This window comes from Sturnira hondurensis, unplaced genomic scaffold (assembly GCF_014824575.4).
Source record: "Sturnira hondurensis isolate 20B ecotype Veracruz unplaced genomic scaffold, ASM1482457v3 Scaffold0011378, whole genome shotgun sequence".
Classification (NCBI taxonomy): Eukaryota; Metazoa; Chordata; class Mammalia; order Chiroptera; family Phyllostomidae; genus Sturnira; species Sturnira hondurensis.
In genome coordinates, this window is record NW_028084009.1 from 1416959 (window position 1) to 1440603 (window position 23645).

Genomic DNA, 23645 nt, shown 5'->3' on the forward strand with positions numbered 1-23645 from the left:
TATGTGTGCCTCGTCCAACAGACACTGGGCACAGACTACGGACAGTGGGCACCCTCATTAAAGTTGTGCTTGCTGTGCACATTAACCGCCCCTGGAGGGACAGACATGCCGCATGTCGCCTGTGTGTTTTATTTCAGTGATTTAAGGTATGATTAAGATACAAATTAAAATGTACAGAAAAATATTTTTCTTCTTGAGTTGAACTTTCAAGAATAATGTAGGAGAATGTATTTTTGAACTTGGGATAGACAGATGTTTCTTAAAACAAGATACTCCAAAACTAGCTAACAGCAAAGGACCAGACTGATAAATGGAACTATATTGAAGTTAAAAGCTTAAGACACCATTAGTCCATAGAAGTAGTCCCAAATTCCCCCCACCCCTGTCTCCATGCCCCCCTGAATGTGACTCATCAAGAGGCAGAGAATCCCTTTGGAGTTTGTCCCTGGCCTCAGGACTTCCTGTGGCCAGCAGAGTGTTGGCCATTGTGACAGAGCAGAGGCATCAGAAAGGATTTGTATCTTGGGCCTCTACCCACTCTGGCTGCTTCTGAGAATTTTGCAGTTGCCACCATGCAAACAAGCTTGGCCTCACCTATTGGATGAGCACCATATGGCCTGATCACTGCCATCACCCTTGTCAGTAGCCAGCCAAGCATCAGGCATATGAGTGGGACCATGGGGCTACCCAGCTGACCACAGTGCATGTTAGAGCCCAGCCAGTGTCACGTGAAACAGATTAGCCAGCCCAGTGAAGCCCAGCCCATGTAGCCGACCTCTAGAATCATGAACTCGGTAGCAGCTGTGAGAAACTGCTATGTTTTGGGGTGGTTTGATACACAGCACAAGGCAGCTGATACAGAGAAAGGTGTTTGCAGTGCATATGACCACCAAAGGACTGGTGCTTGGAATAAATAAGGAGCACTGCATAGCATTCAGAAAAAGAGACACAACCTAATAGAAAAGAAAATGGACAAAGCCTACACGTGATATGATTTCAACTATATAACATTTCTGGAGAGGGCGAAACTACGGAGATGAACAAGATCAGGGGTTTGCGGAGAGAGAAGGAAAGGTGGATAGATGAAGTGCAGGAGGGTTTAGGGTAGTGGAAATACTCTGTAATACTGCAGTGGTGAGTGCATGTCACTCTACGTGTGTCGGAACACAGGTTTTACAACACTGAGGACGAACCTTCCTCCAAGACACTGGAAGGGCCCCCACGGCCTGTGGCAATGGCTCCTTGCTCCAGTGCTGCCACTTGTTCGGATGTCTTGTGAGCAGTTGTGACATGTGCCACTTACTGACTTTTCAGTGCTGGTGTTGTAAGTTACTTTGAAAGAACTAAGTCAGAGTGGCAGCAAAGTCGTTTCTACGATGTTACTTTCACTTCATTCAAATAGGTTTTCTTGAGTAGGAGTTTCAAGTAACACTGAGAATCACATGAGTTCTTGGTGGGGAAAAACAGCCACAGGCTATGGACTCAAATGGGGTTTGTCTCTTGTAACCTCAAGTTTTGGCGTGGTAAACAGTAAGCATTCACTAACCCGGTGATTTTAGATTTTGTCAATAAGTCTTCTCTCACCATATTGGCCCAAAGCAATTTTTTTTTCTGAAGCCCTACAGTTTTTAAGTCCTTGCTGGTTTATTAAGCAATACCTGAGCCAGCTTTATGTCAGTAGTGTTACATCTCACTCATGGGCTGCGCTCTAAAAAGGACGAGAAATCTGTGTGGACCAGCTTAGTCTGAATTTGTCCGTAATGGACGGTGTATGTAGTGTTATGCGCACAGCCGATGCCATTCTTAGGCACGTTTCAGTGCGAGGATCCTTAATTTAACCCGCAGGAAGAAGCAAAAAGAAAGATGTGGGCGCAGGTACGCATTGGGGCTTTTTGAACACTCATTCTGCCTTGTCTAGTGTGACCAGATCCTAGTGTGGGGAGGGGGCATAGGAGGAGTGCCCGCTTGGTCAGGGCTTTACTTCATCAGAAGTTACACTGTTACTTCTCTGTAACCTTGATGTCTCGTCATGGGTGTGTTTGTGAGAGTCACCTGTGACGGCACTGAGCTCAGAGCCTAGCATTCTAGCTTGCCTTTCACACTGGAACACGGTGGCGGGGCTTTTGCCTCTGATGCATCTTCATATTCTTAGTGCCCGCCCCGTATCTATCATGCTCAATAGATACAGCATGGGGCCAAAGGGGGTTTAGTGGTTGGTATGGAAAATAATACAACAATTAATAGATAATAATACAAGAATAAACTGTGTTTCACGTACGGCTGTAAACCTGCTCTTGCCACACCCGGGGTTTGGATGAACCGAAGGGACTCCTACACTGAATCTAAACCTTCTTCCCTAGTCCACACACCCGAGTTCTTCGGAAAGCCGAGTGGAAGAGCTCGGTCACCTGCTTCCTCCCTTCCCCAAGTCGTTTTGTTTTTGTGGTCTCGCTGAGGAACTGTCACCTCATGCTTTGGGGCATCGGCCATGTTTTCCTTCTTCGTCCCTAATCCCTCAAACAGTGTTACACAAATGTGCCGCATTACATCTTAGAAAGTATTTAGAAAACACAGTTGATTGGTACTAATAATGCAAAAGTCCATTCTTTGGTTATGGTAACAGACCCTTGTTCTGCTTTTAGAATATTAAAGAAATTCTTAACCAGATCTGGTTTCACTTTGACATCGTGTTTTCCGCCCATTAACTCTCTGGCACAGAGGCGTCACACCGGTTTGAGAATTAGGATTCTTGGTCGTTTCAAAGCAGGAATAGCATGCGGGTGTGGTAGGGTCCCTCCCTCCCTGTGACCACCGAGCGCAGGGAAACCGACCATGGAGAGGGGAAGCTGGTGGTCGGCAGTCGACTCCCTGGAAAGGAAGGTGCAAACCTCTCACTTCCATCCAGGTGTCTGCCGGCCACTCGTGCGCCTCGCCAGCTGCGCCCCGTTCCCGAGACAGGGCCCGAGACACTTCGGCTGTCCTTATGGAAAGCAGAAGGTAAACAAAACAGAAGTGAAAGTAGATTCAATTTTTTAGACACTTCTTTTACAGGAATAGATTTGTGAGTTCTGTGGTTCTCAGCATTTAAACAGATACTGGTTCCAATATGTTTTATTGACATCAATTACTGTAAGTCTGATTCATTTTCTACCTATTGATTTTTGCCCAAGGTGAAATTCATGACGTTAAACAGAAAACATAAGTGATGAAAAAAAAACAGATACTATTAAAGACTGTAAAAATAAGGTGTAAAGTCAGTGACACTTGAAAAAGCAATTTTATACCTCTTTGTGAACAATTCGGTTGCATAACCATAGGGTTGTTAAAAATTAAGTAAGTGACGGTCTTAAAGCTCTATTAAGCCGCCAAAAGATACTGTAATTTATTTTGAAGATTCTGTGTCCTTAGGATTGTGCGGCTTTACCCTCACCCTAGCGTGTCTGGGCTGACAGCTTTGGGGTGCGCGCCTGGGCCTCTCTGTGCCCTGTTCCTTCTTGCTTCCTCATTCTCCATGTGGCATCCCTCTGTGCCAGCCTTTAATTACTCATCCTTGAACTGTGTTCAGTGTAGCAACTGTGTTCAGTGTAGTGTGTGCCTTCTCTGGCGAGAAATATTTTTTAAATTTCAGTGACAGTCAACTTCATTTCCAAAATCTTATTTGTTCTTTCCTATCTACTTATTCTGGCTGTAGTTCTCCCTGTTTTTATTCATAACGTTTTTTTACACATGGTTCCTTTATCCCTGATTTATGTATTTTTAAAGTGCCTGATGGGCTATACAATAAATTTCATGTGGGAGTAGGTTTATTGTTCTAGCTGTTGTGTTGGATGGCTTTTTCAGAACTAGTTATCTTCTGGTTTTTTTGGCTCAAAATGATTCAGTTCTTACAGATCATTTCGAGTGGGAGGCCTTTTGTTTCCTTTTCATTTGTTCTGGTTCTATTTTTGAGCCCAGCTCTGTGCCTTTGTGCTTTGCTCCGTATTTAATGGACTACTGCTTTGTGTTCCAGGCAGAGGGTGGACATCAGAGCGTGAAATCAGTCCCACCGTCTGCACCAGATGTTCCCGTGCCAGCTCCACGCAGGGGTTTCATACCTCCCGTGCCTGCGCTCATCCTCTCATTTGTGGGGAATTCGTAAAGCAATTTGATTATGCTTTTTCCATGTCGTTTTCCAAATGTGTGTAACTGTCCTGTTAGTGATTTGTAACTCCATTATCTCTTAACCTGGGCCCAGAGCAGTGTGCAGGATGACCCAACGCTCCCCCGGCTCTGGCAGGGACAGTGGGCACATCCTGCTGCCGTAAGTGCTGATCGCTTTCGTGGCCTCCTCCCCCTCTCTCCGTGTCTCTTGTAGCTACCACAGAGGATTCTTAGGTGCTTGGCTTCCTTTCCAGCATTTTTTAAAATTCACTACATAATCATTTAAAATTTTAAGCCAAAACAAGGTTGGTATTGGTTAGCTAAATTTTAAGCATTTTTCTTTATTATCTGTCTTATTGAGTATGCAACTTCTTGCATTTGCAATATAATAAAAATATTTTTCTAAGGTTTTTGTAGTAAATTACACTGTTCCATTAATTTTCATATATAAAGGATACAGCCTTGCTTTCAACTTTGACAGACATTTAACCTCTGATTATTTGTATAGTTCTCATTTGTTATGTAGAAATCTTATGTTCTCATTCGTAATGAGATTTATGATTAACAAGTTTTGTTCAACGCATGCTAGTTTGAAGGTTTGGTTTCTAAAAGTTGAGACCAACACCACCTCCCCCATCTCTATATATATCTCCCTGTTCAGCGGCAACTTCTGCTAGAGTTCCAGGAAGCGCACCCGTGTGCTCCCTTACTGCACTTTAGATGATTGCCTTTACTGTACTTCTGCATTTCCCTTCACTCCAGCTACCTCCGTCCATTTCTGAGAGCCAGCAGCTGCCGGCAAGTACTAGGTAACAGCTCAGACAATCAAATTAGGGAACCATTTGCAAAATGGGGTGAGGGGAGCATAGAAGATGTTTAAGGTGTTGAGGGACTTTGGCATTCCCCACAGGCCTACTGAATAGAAGGTGTCATTGGAATTTTTTCTTCCTTGAGACTTAAAACATATCACTGTCCAAACTATTTAAAAATAACTCTTTCTTCTTTGAATCCATATTGTAGTATTTTGGAGCTGTCTTATCAGGGGGCTGTGTGGCCCATTTATAAAGCAAAATAATAATATTTGTTACTATTGTTCCAGTAACCTCCATTCTGTAGCCAGTAATTATAACAAGAAAATGGGATTGGACCCGACATTTGCTTAAACGTGTTCCCTTTCAGGAACACTTGTTTCATACAGTGAAGCATATTGGGAATAGAATCAAGGACTTGGAACTTTGGGAGCCTTGAGAACTGTTCATTAATTCAGTCAGCAAAGTCGAGCACTTAACTCGGGGCGTGGGCATGAGCTGGGAGGGGTGGAGAGGTGAGAACCCAGACCCTTCTTCTCAGATTCCCACTGCTGAAGGGGTGCAGTGTGCTCTCTCTACCTTGTCACCTGTCCGAATTTTAAAATGAATTATGCGTTTTACCACAGAACGAATGCGGGACATTCAGCCACTTGGGAGACTAAAGAGAGGGGTGTTAAAGCCAGAACTTCTCTGCTGAACCCACTGAAGGACTTACCGTAAACATGGACGTATTTCTGCAGGCTGCACTGGCTTCTGTGCCTTTGTGTTTTCTGGAAAAACAGAAATCTGAGATCAGAAGTTGACAGCTTTTCACCTGTTTGACTTTTTGCCTAATTGGATTTGGGAGGCATTTGAATAATGGATAATGAGCTTTCCGGAACAAATACAGAAATTAATTCACTCTGGGCATGAGTTCATTCTGTTACCAGAACTCGATCATAATCCTGTTACGCCCTCGTGTTAAGTCGGTGCCATCCCACCGCTGAAATGCCGAGGTGCATTTGAATGACTCTGGAATTGTTCTTCGTTTTTATTTAGAGCATGGTTCTGGGAACCTGTTCCATGGCAAATTTGTGATTTCCTTTTTGGCTTGACTCCTAACTTTATGTAGCGTTCAGCTTCTCATCAGCAGTTTTAAGGCTTTCTTTTATTTCAGTTTGTGGAAATTTTACATACTTGGTGGGCTAGTTGTTACTCCTAGATCAATATAATAAAGGTCTAGTAGGATATTTTATGCTTGTGGAGGAAGTGAGCAATCTCCTCCTGGAGCTGTTGGAAGGTTAAGTCTACCTTTGGTAGTTTTAGAATATAGGAATCTTGTTTTGCTGTAATTCTGTATAAAATATTATGGCATTGTAGTTTACTTACTTTCTTCTAAACCACTATTGGTAATTACCTTTATTTTTTAAAGATTTTTAAAATTTATTTTCAGAGAGAGGAGGAGGGAGGGAGAAAGAGAGGGAGAGAAACATCAACTGGTTGCCTCTTGTTCGCCCCTCTGACGGGCCCCCGGCCCGCAAATCCAGGCTTGTGCCCTAACGGGGAATCAAACCGCCAGCCTTACAGTTTAGGGGCTGGCACTCAGTCCAGTGAGCCACACCAGTCAGGGTGGTAATTACCTTTAATTTTAAAGATAGTTTATCACTCCTCAATTTTAAGACTATAATTCTGGCTTTTTTTTTTTAACTAAATGAAATGTAAGCACTTGCATTCAGAGCCAGCATATATTTCCCAGAGGCCATTCTAAAATAGAGAAACACTTAAAAGGGTATTTTTTATTATTTGTAAGTTATACCTCAGAGTTAATTAGAAAAACTTACTGAACTACATACTTAGTATGTGTGCATTTTACTCTGAGTATACCTCAGTTCTAAAATCTATATTTAAAAAACTATTGTTTAAACACCTCTTAATTTTTCCCTTTATTAGGTGACCTATCCAGGTTTTACTTTCTCTCCCTCTCTCTGTAGCCCCATAAAAGTGCATATTAGTAATCCTTTAGCTGAATTGAATCACTTGCACGCTACTATGGATATTTGGGTGCTTGCTTACTTAGTATGTGACAGTGTATCCACATTACTAATTATTTCTTCCATCGTTATCCAGTCACGCCAGCTGGACTCACAGACTCACGAGGCAGAATTTGTATCTATGGCTAAATGTTTCCAAGTAATGTGTAGAACAACCTGCTAAAGACTTTGATTTTCATTCCTTAAAGTTATGTCCTGTGTCCTGTGGCATTTCCCTGAAAGCTTACTCTCATCTATAAAAGATGTGATGTATATGTTACTGTAGATTAATTTGTTTAATCTCAGATAGGTTTATAATCTATCATCATGCTATTAAATTATTGGCTTATCTCTAGCATGAGTGAAAAGCTCCTCCCAGCCATTTTGTAGGTTTTTAAATAAGTAGAATTGTAGGATGTGGACATTTTTAAAAACTTTTTAGTCCAAGTTAAATACACACATGTCTTACAGAGACAAACAGCACCAGAACAGGTTCGTAATAAAATCCAGGCACTGGCTTGCCCACCCCCCAGGCCCTTCCCCAGTCTCTTCTCCCCGCAGGACCATTTTCGACTCCTGGTGCGAGCTCGTATGCATCCACATCTCTAAGGAACGTGTTTGAGTCACTCATCTAGGCCTTTGCTAAAGTGAATTGTCTTTTCTTAAACAGCCATGTCCTGCTTTTCCTCCCCTCTGCTTCCCCTCGCCACCCTCCCAGTACAGTGCACTGTCTAGTAAAACCAGCAGTACTGCGTTACTCGCCTGTAGCAGTCACAGGGAGTGTTGTGCCGTTGTGCTTCCTTTTGGAAAATTTTGCTACAGTTAATAACTGCCTTGTGCTTTTCATTTGCATTAGTTTTCTTTTTTTCTGCCCATTGCTAATTCTTCCCAGACCTTCTGGTAGCCTCTCAGAACAATTTTCCACGAGGTCACTTAGAGCTGTGTGATAGAAACACAATGCAACCCTTCTGTGAGGTCTGTCCAGAAGGTATCCAGCCATGCAGTATGAAAAATAGAGACATTTGCCGAACAAGATACAGGAAGCATTGTACACAGGACAATGACGCCTCAGCCCCCTTCAGAGTAGGCACCTTGGGACCTCACACAGTCCTCCCAATCACCATCAGCTGCCCCATTGTATTTTCCTGAACCTCATTGATGGTCTGAAATCTCTTCCCTTTCAAAGGTGATTTTAGTTTTGGGAAAACCCAGAAGTCAGGGCACCAAGTCTGGGCTGTAAAGAGGCTTAGTCACCTGGGCAATTCGATGTTATTTGACGCCAAAAAACTCTGCACGAGACGTGATGCATGAGCAGGTGCGTTGTCGTGATGAAGCTGCCAGTCACCAGCTGCCCATAGCTGCGGCCTTCTGAGTCATCGGAGTAGTTTCTGCAGAGGAATGTTCAAGCTTAGCAGAAAATTCGATGCAGACCCATTGCTCTGCTCACTCAGTCATTTTGAATGTGACTGCCACACAGTACACACACTCACTCAACAGTGTCTACCGCCCCACTGACGAGTACAGTGAAGCCATCGTTGTCCATGCATGTGTATTCCAGTCTGCTCTCCTTGGCTGCCAGGTTACATCAATATTGTGCAAACCGTTTTCCTTACATTAACAATGGCTGAACTTTTTTCCGGAAGACCTTGTATGTAATCTTACCTTTTCTATTAGTCACCATGAAAAAGGTTAAAAGAAGCAAATGAGATGAATATATTTGACTTAACCCAATATGTTCAACATGTCATTTCAACAAACAATATTTAGAATATCTGAGACATTTTATTTTCTTCTTCTTAGCACTGAGTCATCAGCACCCAGCATATGTTCCATACTTTATGCAGCCTCTCTCTTCAGACTGGCCGTGCCCCCAGCTCTCGGCGGCCGTCGTGGCTAGTGGCTGCTGTACCGCACAGAGCATGTTTGAGCGGTCGCCGTTTCACCTTTGAAACGGCCCCTACAGACCCCGTCCTTCTCTCCCGTGCAATTGGGCCCAAGGCCTGCCACACGCAGCCATGTCCTCTTGAAGCTTCCTTTGCTTTTCTTCTCGGTGGAATTCCCTCTTTGTAGACTTCAGGTCTTTCCCTCACCTGTCTCTGGTCCTTTCGGTCACATTTGGTACAAGGATGTGGTGTTGATACATCTGTCTCTGAGTTTTAATCTGGCCTGCGTGCCTCCGAGGTCTGCACGTGGGTGCCACCCTGGGAGCTCCTCCTCCCACGCTTTTTGAGTAAATTTCCTTCGCCTTTGCTCTTATGTCAGATTTGTTTTCCTTGTAAGTCTTACATCTTTCTGTTTGATTGATCTCCCCTTAGGTAGAAAACATGCTCCCGTGGATTGCCGAGCAAAGGGAGCGTGGGCGGTGGAGTTTTTGAGGTCATGTGTATCTGGAAATGTTCTTATTGTCCTTTCTCACTTGATTATTGGGGTACATGTAGAATTCTAGGCTAGAAATTATTTTTCTTCAGAATTTTGAAGGCATTGCTCCGTTGTGGTCTAGCTTTCAGTGTTCTCCTAGCAAACTCTGAAGCCATTCTGATCACCTTTCCCTTTGAAGGTGATTTGTCTTTTTCTTCGTGGAAATTTACAGAAATTTAAGGATTTCAGGATTCTGAAATGACAGGATTCTGGAATGACAAATCAATGTGTCCTGGAGTGGGTCTGCTTTTAGCATTATGGTGAGCACTTGGTGAGTCTGGAAGATTCTCTCAAACTATTTTTTGATGTTTTCTTTTTTGTGTGTTTTGTTTTGCCTACTTTTCTATTGTGGTTGCTTTTTTGTTTGTTTGACTTTACTTTCTGAGAAAACTTCTGTCTTTATCTTCTGACTCTTTAATTAAGCTTATCATTTTTGCTATCTCATTTTTAAGTTCCAGGTGACATTTTTTGTTTATTTTATGTAACATCCTGTTCTTAATTCATGGATACAATATCTTATCTTTCTGAGTATATTATCTTTTCTTATCTTTCTTAGTACGTTAGTATATATTTTTAAAGCTTTCTTTTCTCTGTGGTTTATTAAAACGGCTTTTTCCTATTTCTTTTTTTCCTTGTAAATCTCTTTCACTTTAGAGGCTTTCCTCGTACACCTTGTCACCAGCGGCTGTCCTCGCACGATGACAAGCTGGAGCTTGCAAAGCCACCTGCGAGCTCTGAGCAGGTGGAGGAGGCTTTCAGTGCTGTTCCAGCCCCAGGGCCTTCGGGGGAGTTGCCCGTTGCACACCGTGGTGATGGCGTCTTTTGGTCTTCACTCTTCCATAACCTAGAGAGCACTCTACCTCCTGATACACATTTTCCAGAAAATTTCCAGGTTTCTGCAGACTCCTGAGGCAGCAGTCTGCAGGCGGCAGGAGGGGAAGCAGGGTGGGCGGAGATCCTGCTCCTTTGGGACAGCTCCACCCTTGACAGACACCCTCTGTAATGAGCCCCACCCCCCTTTCCTGAGGCGGGCCCGCCTGAGCCCGTGGAGGCTTCTGCCCTGGAAATCAGGGTGGTGCTCTGCTTTCCCCGCTGCTGCTCTGTAAGTCTCGGCAGCTCCTAATCAGTCTGATTTCCAGCTTCCAAAATTCTGTTGCTGTTTTCTTCTCCCCGTTCTCCCTTTGTGGGTTTGTCTTTTTTTTAATTGTTGTAAAATACACATGACAAAATTTATTATTATAACCATTTTTAGGTGTACAGTTAGTGGCATTAAGTGCATTCACATTGTTGTGTGTGTTTGTCTTTTAATAATAAAATTGAAATTAAAAAGGAGAGCTTTTTGAATGCGATTATGGTGGTGTTCTGGGGGGAACGACTGGACCTGTGTTGTCAGCCTAGCAGGAGGTGTGATGCAGGTACTTCTTTCTGACATTTGGATGTAATGGGGTTTGTTTACTGTCTCCTAGGAAAGCAGTTGGATAGGTTGCGGGCATAAAGTGCCTTTTATCTGCTCTTAATAACAGTACCTTTATAAAAGTTACAGGGGAACTTGCAGGTCTGACGTCCAAGGCTCTCCAAGGCCTGGCCCACCCACCTGTGTGGTCCAGCCGTCTGTCATTCAGCCCCACCAGCCCACTCACTGCTCCTTGCACTAGATGTGAACTTCAGCCCTGTGCCTTTGCTTGCTGGGTGTTCCTGAGTGGAGTCCCCCGCAGCCCGCACACACACCTTCCATCTCTGTGCCCTCTTCCCCATGCGTCCAGTTCCCGGCCCCATGTCACTTCCTCCTACGCCAGGCGTGGGGTTGTTCCTCTTCTCTTTTTCTCTCATGACCTTGTACATGCCTCTGAATCGTCACCTTGAGTTTCCCACACAGCCTGGCTCTCTTTGATGTCTGTTTCTGCGCTGGGTCTCCCTCAGCGCCTGGCACGTCGCCCACGCTCGGTTCAGTGTCTGGATGAATTCCCGATGCCAGCAATTTGAAAAGAGAACTCTTTATCCTTCTCTCGTAGGATATCCGACACAAAGCCAGTGACTTCCCTTGCAGAGTGGCCAAGCTTCCCAAGAACAAAAACCGAAACAGGTACAGAGATGTCAGTCCCTGTAAGTATTCATATCACGGTTACCGGTCTCACTGTTCTTCCTGCAGGTTCTGCTCAGCGGCAGGGCCTCCCAGTCGAGACTCCTCACCCTGGCGTTCGGTAGTAAAGCGAGAGCAACAGAGGTTTATGACTTGATTGTTTCCTCTAACAAAGACATTAGAGACTTACAGGAATGGTTCGTTTTTCTGCCATTGTAGAAGGGTAAGGTTTCAGTTTCTGGAAAATTCAGCTAAGTTCAGAGCACTTTTTTTTAGCTTTGACTGTTTTTCTGATGAATCATTTTCCTACCAGCTGAAGCAGAGTAGAGCCAATATAATATAACCTTTTCTGGGTGACTCAGCAGCAGTATTCTTGGACCCCGAACCTCGTATTGAAGTGTAGGGGTGCCCTGTGCAGGCATTTGGGGGGAGCTGCTCACCCCTCCACGAAAGGCTCGAGTCCGCTCTGCGTGTCAAGTCCCACCCGCCCTCCACCCTGCCGCCATCCTGTTTCTAGCTCTGTCCTGCCATCAGCTCTCGCTCTGCCTGCTGGCCCTTGGCAGCTCCCCTGCCTCCTGAGCACGTGGCTCTCAGTCTGCTGAGAACCTTGAAAGTAAATAAGTAAACACGTCAGAGTGTATATAAGGCAAGACGCGCTGGAACTGAGGAAAGAACGTGAACTTCACCATCTCCTGCCGGCCAGCAGAGCCTCTGCGACTTACCTCGGGGGTTTTAGACACCGCTGGTCAGTGATGGCTGTAGCTGCCGACACTCCTGTGGCGGTCTTCTCTGCCAGGGTAGAGGACTCTGTGGGTCATTCCTCAGACAGGCGCTTCCTGCTCGCCTCCTGGGTCTCACTGCCCCCGTGGCTGTGGGTGGTGGCTTTCGGTGCCCTCTGCGGGAGAGCCCGCAGTGCCTCCCGCCCTGGACTGCACAGCCCAGGTTCCTGGGAGGGGAGTGGAGACGGACCCGGATTGGTGCGGAGAGCCTGCCTCTGACCACTGCCACGCCGCCTGCCCATGTCCCGGCCTGCCACTTAAAGCTCGGCGGCGCCTTTGGGCGCGTTGGTCTCCTCTGACCGCCAGTAAAGCAGCCGTCACGCCGATCTGTTGGATTGTGTGAAGATGAAATACAGGGACATCGGCCTTGTAGCCCAGCGTCTCTCTCTGGGTGCTGGTGGCAGTGGAGCTCGTCACTGACTGAATGGAGGCACACGCCGGCAACTTCCAAAGTGCCATGTTAGCTCATCGGGTGACAGACGGCCGTGCCCCGACACCTGCGGCCCTTGAGGCAGCACGTCTAGGCAGCGGCGTGGCGGAGGGCGTGCTCCTTTAGAAGCGTCTCCTTTAGACAGTGTGCTCGGTACTCCTTTCCTACATCTTTGATCAGTGCTTGTCCAAATGATTTTATGAGCCAGTTTTACAGAGAAAAAAAAGCATCTAAAACATTCTTCCAGGGAAACATCGTGAAACTTTCCACCCCCAGTCTCGGCTCTCACATTTTTTTCCTGTTTCCCCTACCTCCACTCCCCAGTAGAAGAAGCAATGTGCATTTAAGGTTGTAGGGACCGGGGGAAAGGGTCAAGGTAGAAGGGATCTTGTTATCTTCCACTTGGCAAGTGGAGGACCCTGCCCAAGGCCGTCCAGTGCCGTGGGAACCCGCTCACAGAGCCCGCCAATGCCACTCAGTAATATTGTTGAGGTCTTTTATCTCCATGATCCACGCACATGTTACCAAAGCATTTTGGTTTGCATTAGCCCTCCACAAGGAGAAGCCGTGTTCCAAATACTGCTTAATTTTCCAGAGCGTCTCTTGGGGATTCTTAGAACAAAAAGCCCCAAACCACTGGTCCCTGCTTACCTTTCCTTTCCCGTGGGCTTAGGGAGAAGGTCCTGCTTACGGGGGGTCACCTCAGTTCATCATCCTTTGCGTTGTACCCGAAGTGGCGATGCCCGTCTGCTCTTGTTAGCTGCACTGGCAGGCTCAGGAAAGTGGCCCTGGGGGACCCATCGTGCCTGTGACAGAGTCGTGGTTGGAGGGGAACAGGTGGCTCTGGGGCAGAGCTTCCGAATGAGTTTATTTTTAAAAACTATTCTGCCAGTTCCATTTAATACAGTTTCAGTGTTTTGGACTCAAAAGTTACTTTTTTCAGGTAAACTATCTTTCAGATGTTTTTGATCATAACAGAGTCTGACTTTGAAAGATTTAGAATCATTTAAAAATGTTATGCTTGAACTTTAAAAACCGAATTCAAGCTGTGACTTTTCACACTGTTGTATATTTAGGCCGTTTAATCTTTAAGCCTTTAGATGTAGGTTAAGTTGAGGTGTGCTTGTAAATCCTACCTATGAAAGTATATATACAGAGGGGTGAAAGTAGGTGTACAGTTTGAGTCCATGAAACAGAGTTTATTCCTGTATTATCTACTTATTAATTATTATGTTGTTTTCTATATGAACAACTGTAGACCTGCCTTTGCCCCACCCGGTATTAGGCATCAGAAAACAGATCTCTTGCGACCCCCTCCCCAGCCTGCCAAGTTGTGAGGACAGCAGTAAGTGCCGTGGGAAGATACGGCCTGAGAACAGCTCTCCCAGATAGGACCCAGTCCACGCTTTAGTGCGGTTTGCCTCTGCTGCTGTTCAGCATTAAGTTTCAGACACTCCAGGAGCCTTGCTGAAAGTGCGAGTTATCCCCGTCTGGATGCCCGGTCTCAAGTTAAAAGCAGGCTATCCCCTGTGAACGCCCTTAGTGCCGCCACCACCCCGTCTTTGCTTTCCCTGAGGGTGCATTGCCTGTGCGGACACTCGGGTCACCCGGGACTAACCCCTGGTTTGCCTTTCAGTTGACCACAGTCGGATTAAACTGCATCAAGAAGATAACGACTACATCAATGCTAGTTTGATAAAGATGGAAGAAGCGCAAAGAAGTTACATTCTTACTCAGGTAAACCCGGGATCGTCTGAACTTTTCTAATGTTCCCGTCAGCTTTTGGCATCTTGATGCAAAGAATCATAAAAGTAGTTTAATAATTGTTCTTCCTGTGAAACATTTACTGGTATATGACCCAACAACAATGGGTATCTGAGAATCGGGATAAAGGACTTTCTTTTTGATGAATTTTCTCAAGTCTTAATCTGTTACCTGTAAAGTGGTCTAAACAGTCTAAGTTTCTCTCTTTTTGTTTTCTAATTTCAAATAACCCATGGCTTTGGGTTGTAGGGTGAGTGTGAACATCAGGATTCTGCCTAATATTTGGAAATTAAAATGATGGGGAAGCCAGAAAGCACTATGAACAAAGGGCTGCTTTGGGCCATGGGGCGGGAGGAGGGCGTACGCACTGTGGCCCTTCTTCTCTGTCCCTTTTTGTCCTGTTCCTGCTCCCTTGTCCATAACCAAATCGGCCCAGACGCCTCCCAATTGGTGTGGAATGTTAGCCACGCAGTGTCACTTCTGCGAGGCTGTGGAGTGAGTCCCCGGTGTGTGAGTAGGGACAGGCCTTTACCTAGCACCTCTGGGGTGGTTGGGGAGGGCTGGGGTGCGGTGACGAGGAGGGAAACCCCTGGTGGGTTCCCCTGGTGAAGAAGAGGTTGAGGCAAAAGTGGCTTCTTGGGAACTTCTCTTTGTAGAAGAAGCCAAGTCTTACACCCTGAGTTCAGCCTTTCAAGTTTGGTGTGGGGTTAAGAAGCCCAAAGCAAAGACATGCAGGGTGTATCAAGTCAGATGGAGCAAGGAAATCACCATGGGAACATGTGGAAACATTTGCCCCCTGTCCTCACCCCCACACCCCATGACTGGGGCGAGTTCAGGGAAGAATGAGAACACTGAGGGTTTGCGTGGGCAGGGAGGGCGTGAGATTCCAGGGCAAACACGTAAAGAATACGGGGAGTTTGGATGAAAATAGGTGAGAGCAGAAACCATCCCAGTGCTGGCTGGAGGAGATGACGCCTTCTGACATGGAGGTCACGGGCGATGTCCCTCCCAGGCCTTACTAAAACACCTTTGTGCAGATGTTTCCTTGTAGCCGGGAAACATCTCTGCCATTGCCAGGTGGGCTAGAGGGAGGCAGGCCAGCTGCTTGGCAGTCACCCCACCATGCCCCCGTGACCCCATGCCCCTTGGGCCACCTGACTAACCAGTTGTGTGTCAGCATCGTGGTCCAAGGATGAAGGCTGTCTGCGGTCAGGTTTACCATTATTAACAGTAATAATGATAGCTGACGTTTTAGTGGTTGTTTACTCTGGTCCAGATACAGTGGGGAGGCCTTTATGTGTGTGAACAGAGTTAACTTTCAGAACCCTCTGCGTAGATGGTCAGTCAAGTGAGGTAGTTGGGGAGCTGAGATAGGAGAGGCAGAGGGACTTGTCCACAGGCACACAGATAAGTAACTGGAACCGGGACCACTGGAGCATCACCACCGATCACTTCCAGGTGCTGCCTGTTGCCTGCAGTGGTATTTTCGCCCAATCTCTCTAGCCAGCCCCTTGGCCAACCAGCCCCAACCAGAAAGCAGAGTTGGCACTTTTCTCTCCTCTGTTGGTCAGCCCTGCACCAGCCCTGCACCAGCCCTGAGACGTGGAAATGACCTTTCACCACGTTCTAGAACATAGCATTGTGGTTACTGACCATTCATTCATTAGGCAGCAAGCGGCGGGTCCCTGTCCCAGCCTCTGCCACCGGTCTGCCGCTAAGCACTGCTACCCTCTTAATCGTTGGTGATGAGCTCACACTGCAGTACATTTCCGTGTAAATGGCATGCACTCTGTGGGTTGTGTGTTTGCAGGGCCCCTTGCCTAATACGTGCGGTCACTTTTGGGAGATGGTCTGGGAGCAGAAAAGCAGGGGCGTGGTCATGCTCAACAGAGTGATGGAGAAGGGATCGGTAAGTTGGATATACACCCACATTTATTTGTTCATTCATTTATTTGTTTATTTATTTAAATTGTTGTTCAAGTACAGTTTTCTGTCTTTTACTCCCATCCCAGCCCACCCCCCAGGTTCACCTACTTTTGTATCCGTCTGCATGTGCGTCCGTTACAGTGGTAACAGTTTGTCTAAGTGTCTTTCTTTGAATTGCTTTTGGATGTCTTTGAACCGCCTTTTTTATTTAAAAAATTTAAAAGGTATCGTATAAATACATGTTTATTGTAAGCAGGTCAGATAAATAAGTGAGTTAAAAGGGGGACAAAAGTGAAATTGCCCTGTCCCCCCACTCTCCCCCCGGCCTGTCAGGGAGTCTCTCCAGAGTTCAGCGTGTTTGCTTGCGCCGCCCTCCCCTCTGGCCCCCGCACGGCTGCCCGTGCCTCGTGGAGCTGTGGAAGCATCATTTCATCTGGGAAGGCGGTGTCTGCTGTGTCCTCTGACTGTGGGGGCAGCTGGACTCTGGATTTGCCTCCGTGAAATCCCAGCCACTTGGCTTCCCAAGATGCTCTTCAGCGCGGGCATTGTCTGCTTCTACGTTTGCTTCAGGGTCTGCACCACCCTTAACTTCCAAGTTATTTGCAACTCTGGAAACATCCCTTGGGGTGGCACGTGGACTAGAGGTCTCTGCCCAGGCCGTCACCCCTGGCATCTGTCTCTGAGGCCACATGCACACCCCTCTTTCTGTTCTGATCTTACATCAGAATGATCTTTCTGTACCCAGTCTCTCCACACCTCTTCCCAGCTGAAAACCCTTCTGGGGTTTTTCTGCACACTGTTTTCCAGTAATATGTAAGGTGGTTGTAGGGTCAAACATGGCACCAGTTGTGGTTGGGCCCTTGTTAATTTGGACCCCACTGTCCCACCTCCAGCTCCAAACTCCAGTCTGAACAAACCTTTTCTTTTTTTAAGTTTCCTGCCATCTTGCCGTGTTCTCTAGGAGAAGGACCCGAATCAGTGCCCACGTTCACACCACTTCCATGCGTCCTCAGATCCCTTCCCCGCCTGGTCAGCCGTGGCTTGTGCTGCCCCTTCCCACATGGCTCACTCTGCGGGGTTGCCTGGTAAAGGCCTGCCTCTGCGAGAGAGTGCCCGCCTGCCCGGCACAAGGATGGCATTCGACACAGCAAATAGACGCCACATCCCCACATGCCCCTGGGCCTCTCCCTCCTCCCCAGACACCGCCAGCTTAGCTGGGGCTCTGCAGCCCAGAGATGAGGCCTCAGAAGAAGGTGAGCTCAGGATTCCAGAGACCTGTATGAGTGGGCGCTCGGGAGCAGGAAACTGTGTGCCAGGCCGGGTGCCGGCACTGTGCTCTCCGGGGTTCGGCGGGCACTGCGCTCACTCTCCGGCCGCCTTGGGATGTAGACAGGGCTTGCCAGAAGGACGGGAGGGCTCCAGAGAAGCCACCCCTCCAAAGAAAGCACAGTCATGGCCCCACGGAGTAGAAATAAAGTGCACAGAAGTAACACATCAAAGGCAACTTCAGCAGTGCAAACAGGAGGCATTTACCACAAAGCCCCCCACCCCACCCCCCCGAAACGGTCTCAGTTACAGCCAGGAGTCCCCTTCCGAAGCACATGTTTAAGATCATGTGTTTCGCCTCAGTCCCCAATTCTTAAAGGAGAGTATTTATTTGCTCAATAATATTGAAGTGCTTACCTGAATGTTGAAATTGATTAATGCTTCTTAGGAAAAAAATTTTTCAGTGAAAGTGATTTAAATTTTTTCCTGCTTCAGTGGCTTGATTAGTAAAATGTGAAGTTGCAAATGTGCAGTGAATCCCCACCTGTCACCACTCTTGTCAGCAGTTTTGAATAAAGAAACAGAACATTAAGTTTCCATAGCATACCCTCTCCACAAGGGAAAGTGAAATGGCCGCCTCTGCCGGTGCTCCGCTTCCATCAGGGGCCTTTCAGCCTGGGCGCCCCTGACATTTGGGCGGGAGCCTCTCTGGTCCCCGCCACTCGCTGCGTCCCACTCCCAGTTGTGGCAACCAAAAGTGTCTCCAGACACTTTGGAGTGTCCGGAGAGGCAGAATTGTTCCTAGTTGACTGTTCTAGATGATGTTAAAGGTTGGGAGTTTTAAATGAAGACTTATTTATTCAAAATCATCAGATAAGATAGCGTTTGTTTTTCATTTATTTGTTGCCAAAAGTTCTGGTAAAAACTTATTTGTTGTTTTGCACGGTTTGCTTCAGCCGCTGTTGTCACGGTGCAACAAGGAGCGGTGTCTTAGCACTGCAGTTACGTGTTCGTCACCAGGCCTTGCTCCGGGTTGTGTCCACCCCAGGCTGACCCCAAACGGACCGCAGACCCACTGTAACGGCGTTTCCTTGGGTTGCTGTGTTGGCCGTTACGAAAACACGACTGGTTGGTTTTGTCGTCGTTACTGACGTAACGTGGCAGCAGTCCCTGTTCTCCTTTGTGACAGTTCCTTTCACTCGGGGTCGTCGGGGCATGAAAATTGGCGTGAAAAGCAACATGTGACCTGACATTTTCAATTCAGCATCAACATTATCACCCCCATGGGGCTGCCTGGGAAAAATTATAAGAAGAAACAATGTCTTATTTGCTCAGCTAATCTAATTATAAACTATCCTCACAGCCCCTGGTAAAACCAGCTTGCAGAGTGTTTCCATTTAATGTACATTTGTTTTCTGGTTTCCTTCCTCCACCAAATAGTGTAGGATGTTCTCTTCTTATTTTTGGCAAACCTGCCTGTTACCCTGTTGGGACCCCGTGCTTCCTGGAAAACAGTGTGCAGAAAATGATTGTGCGTGTCAGACTGTGGGCATCCAAGTGGCCGAAGTTCTCAGTGGGCTGATTTCAGTGCTGGCTTGAGGAGTGTCATTTTGGAATGTGGTGTACATGTAAGGGTGCAGATAGTTGTTGGCAGGGGACGTAAACAAGGCGAGGTTACCTCGCTATTCCGGAAATAGGATCTTTGTCTCTCTCCTGAAGTCCTATTAAAGATGCCGTTTGAGTTCAGGTGCTTTTGTGCCTCTTCCATCCCTCATACTCTGCTTAGTTCTCTGTGTTCCTAATTCTTTGGGAAAGCCAGATCCCCTGTTACAGGGGCGCCCAGATGCCTTCCGTAGGTTTTTCTTCAAGTTGCCTGGCCTATCTGCTGTGGAAGGTCCCGAGGACTCTCTCCCTCTCCCATCACCTTCATGGCCCAGGACAGCCCTGCTGCTCAGCTTTCCGTGCTGGTCCAAGGCCTCCGTTTGAGTCCTGGTGGAGGACCACTTTCCAACTACCCCCCTTTCCAGTCCGCCTGTGTCGCTTTAATAGGATAACAGGAAACAGTGAGCTTGTGCTTTCTTTTGCTTTATTTTGTGTGTCTAAAACAAACAAAAATTTCTACAGGAAATGACAGAGCAGAGTGTGGCATGTTACTATAGATGCCTAAGAGTTTTCACAAATAAACATTTGATTGACACAGTGCTACCAGAATTCCTCAGCTGTAGAGTGCCAGAGTCTTGGTCTTCACCCAGGCTACAGAGATTCACTGGGCTTTATATTTGATTTTGAAAGTGAGCGCTTGCTCTACAGAGGTGAGCTTTAAAAATTCACCTGCCCTGCCCGTGAGACATGAAAATGCTGGCCTCTTTGGTGGCCACCAGCTATTCTGTGTCTCTGCCACTTTGCCCTGTTCTCGTTCTCCTTGCCGCCTTGGGTGCCCACACGGGGCACTCTCTTTGTTTCTGGGGTCTTAAGGAATTATGCAGGTCTAATTCTTCAAAGTTTGGGAGTAGATGCCTCCTTTAAAGGTCTCCTAAAGCCTCCTTTTCAGCTGCCCCACCTACTCTGGCCAAACAAGGAGGCATGCCGTGTCGGTAACGCTTCCAAGGTGTCCTGAATGGCAGAGTTGCCTTGGTGCTGGCAGATTGGCCCCATTCTAGGGCCTCATTCGTCTTTGGCAGCTCATCGCCAATTGTGGAGTGGGGTGACATGGGTAAAAGTGGCCGAGACTTTCAAACGGGCCTGTGTCCTCAGCCGGCCTGAAACACTTACCTCGTCTGAATTCCCATGGCACATGCACAGCGGTTCCCCCACAGCCCTTCCCTTGGGCCACCTTGTCACTGCCGGGCATGAACAATCTGTCCTGACATACAGTTGGCCCCGGAGGGACTGCCACCTCTTACTGTGGCATTTCAGACACAGTCATCCTTTGCTTCGGAGGTGGCGAGTGGGCGAATGCATGTTGAATCGCAAGTGTCTTGAATATGTACCATTTCCCAAAGAGCTATTTACACACACTGATCTTTCGTTTCATGGAAGACACAGCATCTTTGAGGTTCCCTCTGCTTAGGCCGATTGTCCATCCTGCCGGCTCATAGATCTTGTGGCTTAGTCCCCATCCACTGGCTTTTCTTCCAGAACAGTTATTAGCGAGCAGAAATGGTAGGTGACTGGCACAGAAATTTAGCTCCAGCAAAGTGTGCCATAAAATTTGAGTCATTCTGACTTTTCAACTCTAAATGAAACCAAATCTTTGGGAGTTTGCCGGCTCTAAGGTTAATGTTACATTTAAACCAAGGCCATCAAGTAGTTTCTGAAATTATCCAGCTAGAACATCAAAAGTATTTTCCTGAACCGAACCAACCAGAGGGAAAGAGCGAACAAGGCCGAGTGCGATCCCAGGCCCCGGGGGAGCCCCTCTCCAGGCCTTCGCTCAGTGCCTTCTGCTTGACCACAGCCCTTCAGCCTTTCCAAGTGTTTCACATGGAGTCTCTTCCAGCCGTGTTTTTAATTAGCCTGATATTTTCCCCAGGGCAGAGCGTCCTCACTATGCCAGCAGCACCGATCAGATTCTTGGCAGTCTTTGAAATGGCCACATAAAGTACTTTGGGAGAGACCTAAGCTTTTGTGCGCTATGGCTTCCCCTGGTAGGTGATAGGGAACGAAAGGATCTGACCCTTCAAACACTTCATCGTGTGGGTTCTCAGGGAGCTGCTGGGTTTGGAAGTCTGCTCCCTGCCTGCACGACCAGCACTGGCTGGCCAAATCTTCACAGACTCCCGTCTCCCCAAAGGGAAGGCAGGTTATGTGGATGGTGACTTTCCAGGGCGAAACCCTCAGGCCTTTGGGCTGTTATAAAGCTCATTGAAGAGACTTCGAACCCTCTGTCTGAGAAAAATAGTCCGTTGCTCATGATAATTTGGTGTTATTTTTCTCCCCTAGTTAAAATGTGCACAGTACTGGCCACAAAAAGAAGAAAAAGAAATGGTTTTCGAAGACACAAATTTGAAATTGACGCTGATCTCTGAAGACATTAAGTCATATTATACAGTAAGGCAGCTGGAGTTGGAGAACCTTGCGGTGAGTGCAGCGTGCACCGCAGCACTTCCGGCAGCTGCCGGTTGAGGTGCCTTTGCCTTTGGGTGCTGTTACCTAGGCCAGTTTGTGTGGATTTTGTCTGCCCTGAGCAAAACGTGGCTTTGGCGCTGGGGGGAGCAGAGCTCGCCTGCCTCCTCACCATGTGAGCGAGGGTGCCTCGGGCACGAGGGGAGGTGGTCATAGGTACCTCCTTTCCCACAGGGCTCTCGCTCTCTCCCTCTCAACTTTAACACTAGGGGGCACTGGCTTGTGGGAGAAAGGAGTTTCTTACCTAAAGCTTACCTATTCCTGTCTTTGCCACCACAGAGGGTTTTGAAGGGGTGGCCTTCGAGTTAAATTCCAGCAGAGCACGCTGCCTTCTTTCCTAGTCCACAGTCTCTTTCTTCTGAAGCGAGGGGAAAGGGGCCCTTCCGGGGCTGAGGCTAGTGTCATAGCCGGTGTAGGTTTTCTAGGTAAGGTCTTGGGTGTTTTGTTGGGGGAAGAATTGCTACCACCACCTGCTGACTATTACTGAAAGATGGTGCTGGAACATGGCAAGGCACGTGCTAAGGAGCAGCTCCTGGGGACCCCCTCAGTCGTGGTGATCAGCCAGACTGTCAGACTCCAGGCAGAGCCGCGTGGCTCGCCCTGTCTGTTTCCTCTGCTGTCAGTTTGGAGGAGGTAGTACCTGTGAAGCAGCAGCAGCACCGGTCAGTGCGTGTGCTCGGGAAGGGTTCGCGGTGTGGGGGGTGGGGAAGTCACCTGGGATCACCCGAGGAGCAGTACAGACGGCCAGTCTGGAGTGAAGTGGGGGACGGCAACCGCATGGGCTACGTTTGCGGGGCAGGGAGGAAGAGGAAGGATCTGCTCTGGAGTCACGTTCACAGCTGAGGCGCTTTACGGTCACCACAACCCCTGCAGTTGGAGAGCTTAGCGTAGGTTGCTGCGCGGCAGGGGACAGGTTAAAATCTTGTGGCTTTTGAGGAATGTGGCAGTGCGGCCTCTCTGGGTGCTGTCTCTCCCCTCCCCTCCCAGTGATGCCAGCCTCGAGCCCTGTCGCCTGCCATCGATTTATGGAGAGGTTTGAGAGGGTTTTCAGGAATAGTGCTGGCAGCAGGCTGGAATGTGCCTGGAGGGTTACGCAGAAGACTTTCTAAATGCTTTTCAGCATCTGCAAGCCTGACTAAGGTACTAAGAGTGACTTCTGGTAAACTCTTGAGGACATTTCTCCTGCTTGCTGAGGGAAATGGGGTTTGGGTGGAGCAGAAGAGGTCTGTGCTGTCGGGGCAGATGCGGCCTGCTCAGGGGCCTGACGTTCGCTAGGGGGACCTGTTTGCACGGGTCCAGAATGGGTTTCTCGGGAAGGGGTGGGCTGCTGTGAGGCCAGGTATAAATAAGACGTAATCCCCACTGTCTTCAGGACTAAAAGAAAGAACTCAACTTTTGACGTGTTTTCTTCTCAATTTTTAAACCATATCTTTAAGTGTTTTTCTTTCTCTGAAAAAATAGAAGAGGCATTTCTCTGTTAAGGCATTAAAGTATCAGGATATCATTTCCCAGGGAGGAAAGTGTGGAATTACTTGGTAGGATTCTGTGAACGACCCTGATACCATAGGCAGATCTCTCCCGGTTCTGCAGAAAGGTCCCGGTGTGTAGTAGCTGGTGCAGGGGTGGATGTGGGTGGTGTGCTCTGATTTTAGGTCGTTGGTGTTTGTTGTGGTCCTTTCACGCGTTTTCATCACATGAGGGTTGGGGGTGTTGTTGCAACTAAGCTGTGGGCACCGGGAGGGCGGGGGTGGTGTCTTTCTCTTGTGTGCCTGGCATGGTGGCCGGCACAAGGGGGGTGCATTGTGGACGTTTGCCAAACGAAGGGAGACGGTGTTGGTAAGCGGGTCTCTGGCCCGAAGCCGTTCTCTGTCAGCTGCTCTCCAGGTGACCGAAGTATTG

General features: G+C 47.6%; 1 protein-coding gene across 2 annotated transcripts in view; it reads left to right on the plus strand.

The window, feature by feature from the left end:
- The window catches only part of PTPN1 (protein tyrosine phosphatase non-receptor type 1), a 55852-nt gene that overhangs the window by 26806 nt on the left and 5401 nt on the right, over positions 1-23645 (plus strand). For both annotated transcript variants that reach the window (XM_037059893.1, XM_037059894.1), the window contains exons 2-5: positions 11389-11479; positions 14302-14402; positions 16240-16338; positions 21564-21701. In XM_037059893.1, the coding sequence (XP_036915788.1) occupies positions 11389-11479; positions 14302-14402; positions 16240-16338; positions 21564-21701 (429 nt within the window). The remainder of the gene's footprint in view (positions 1-11388; positions 11480-14301; positions 14403-16239; positions 16339-21563; positions 21702-23645) is intronic.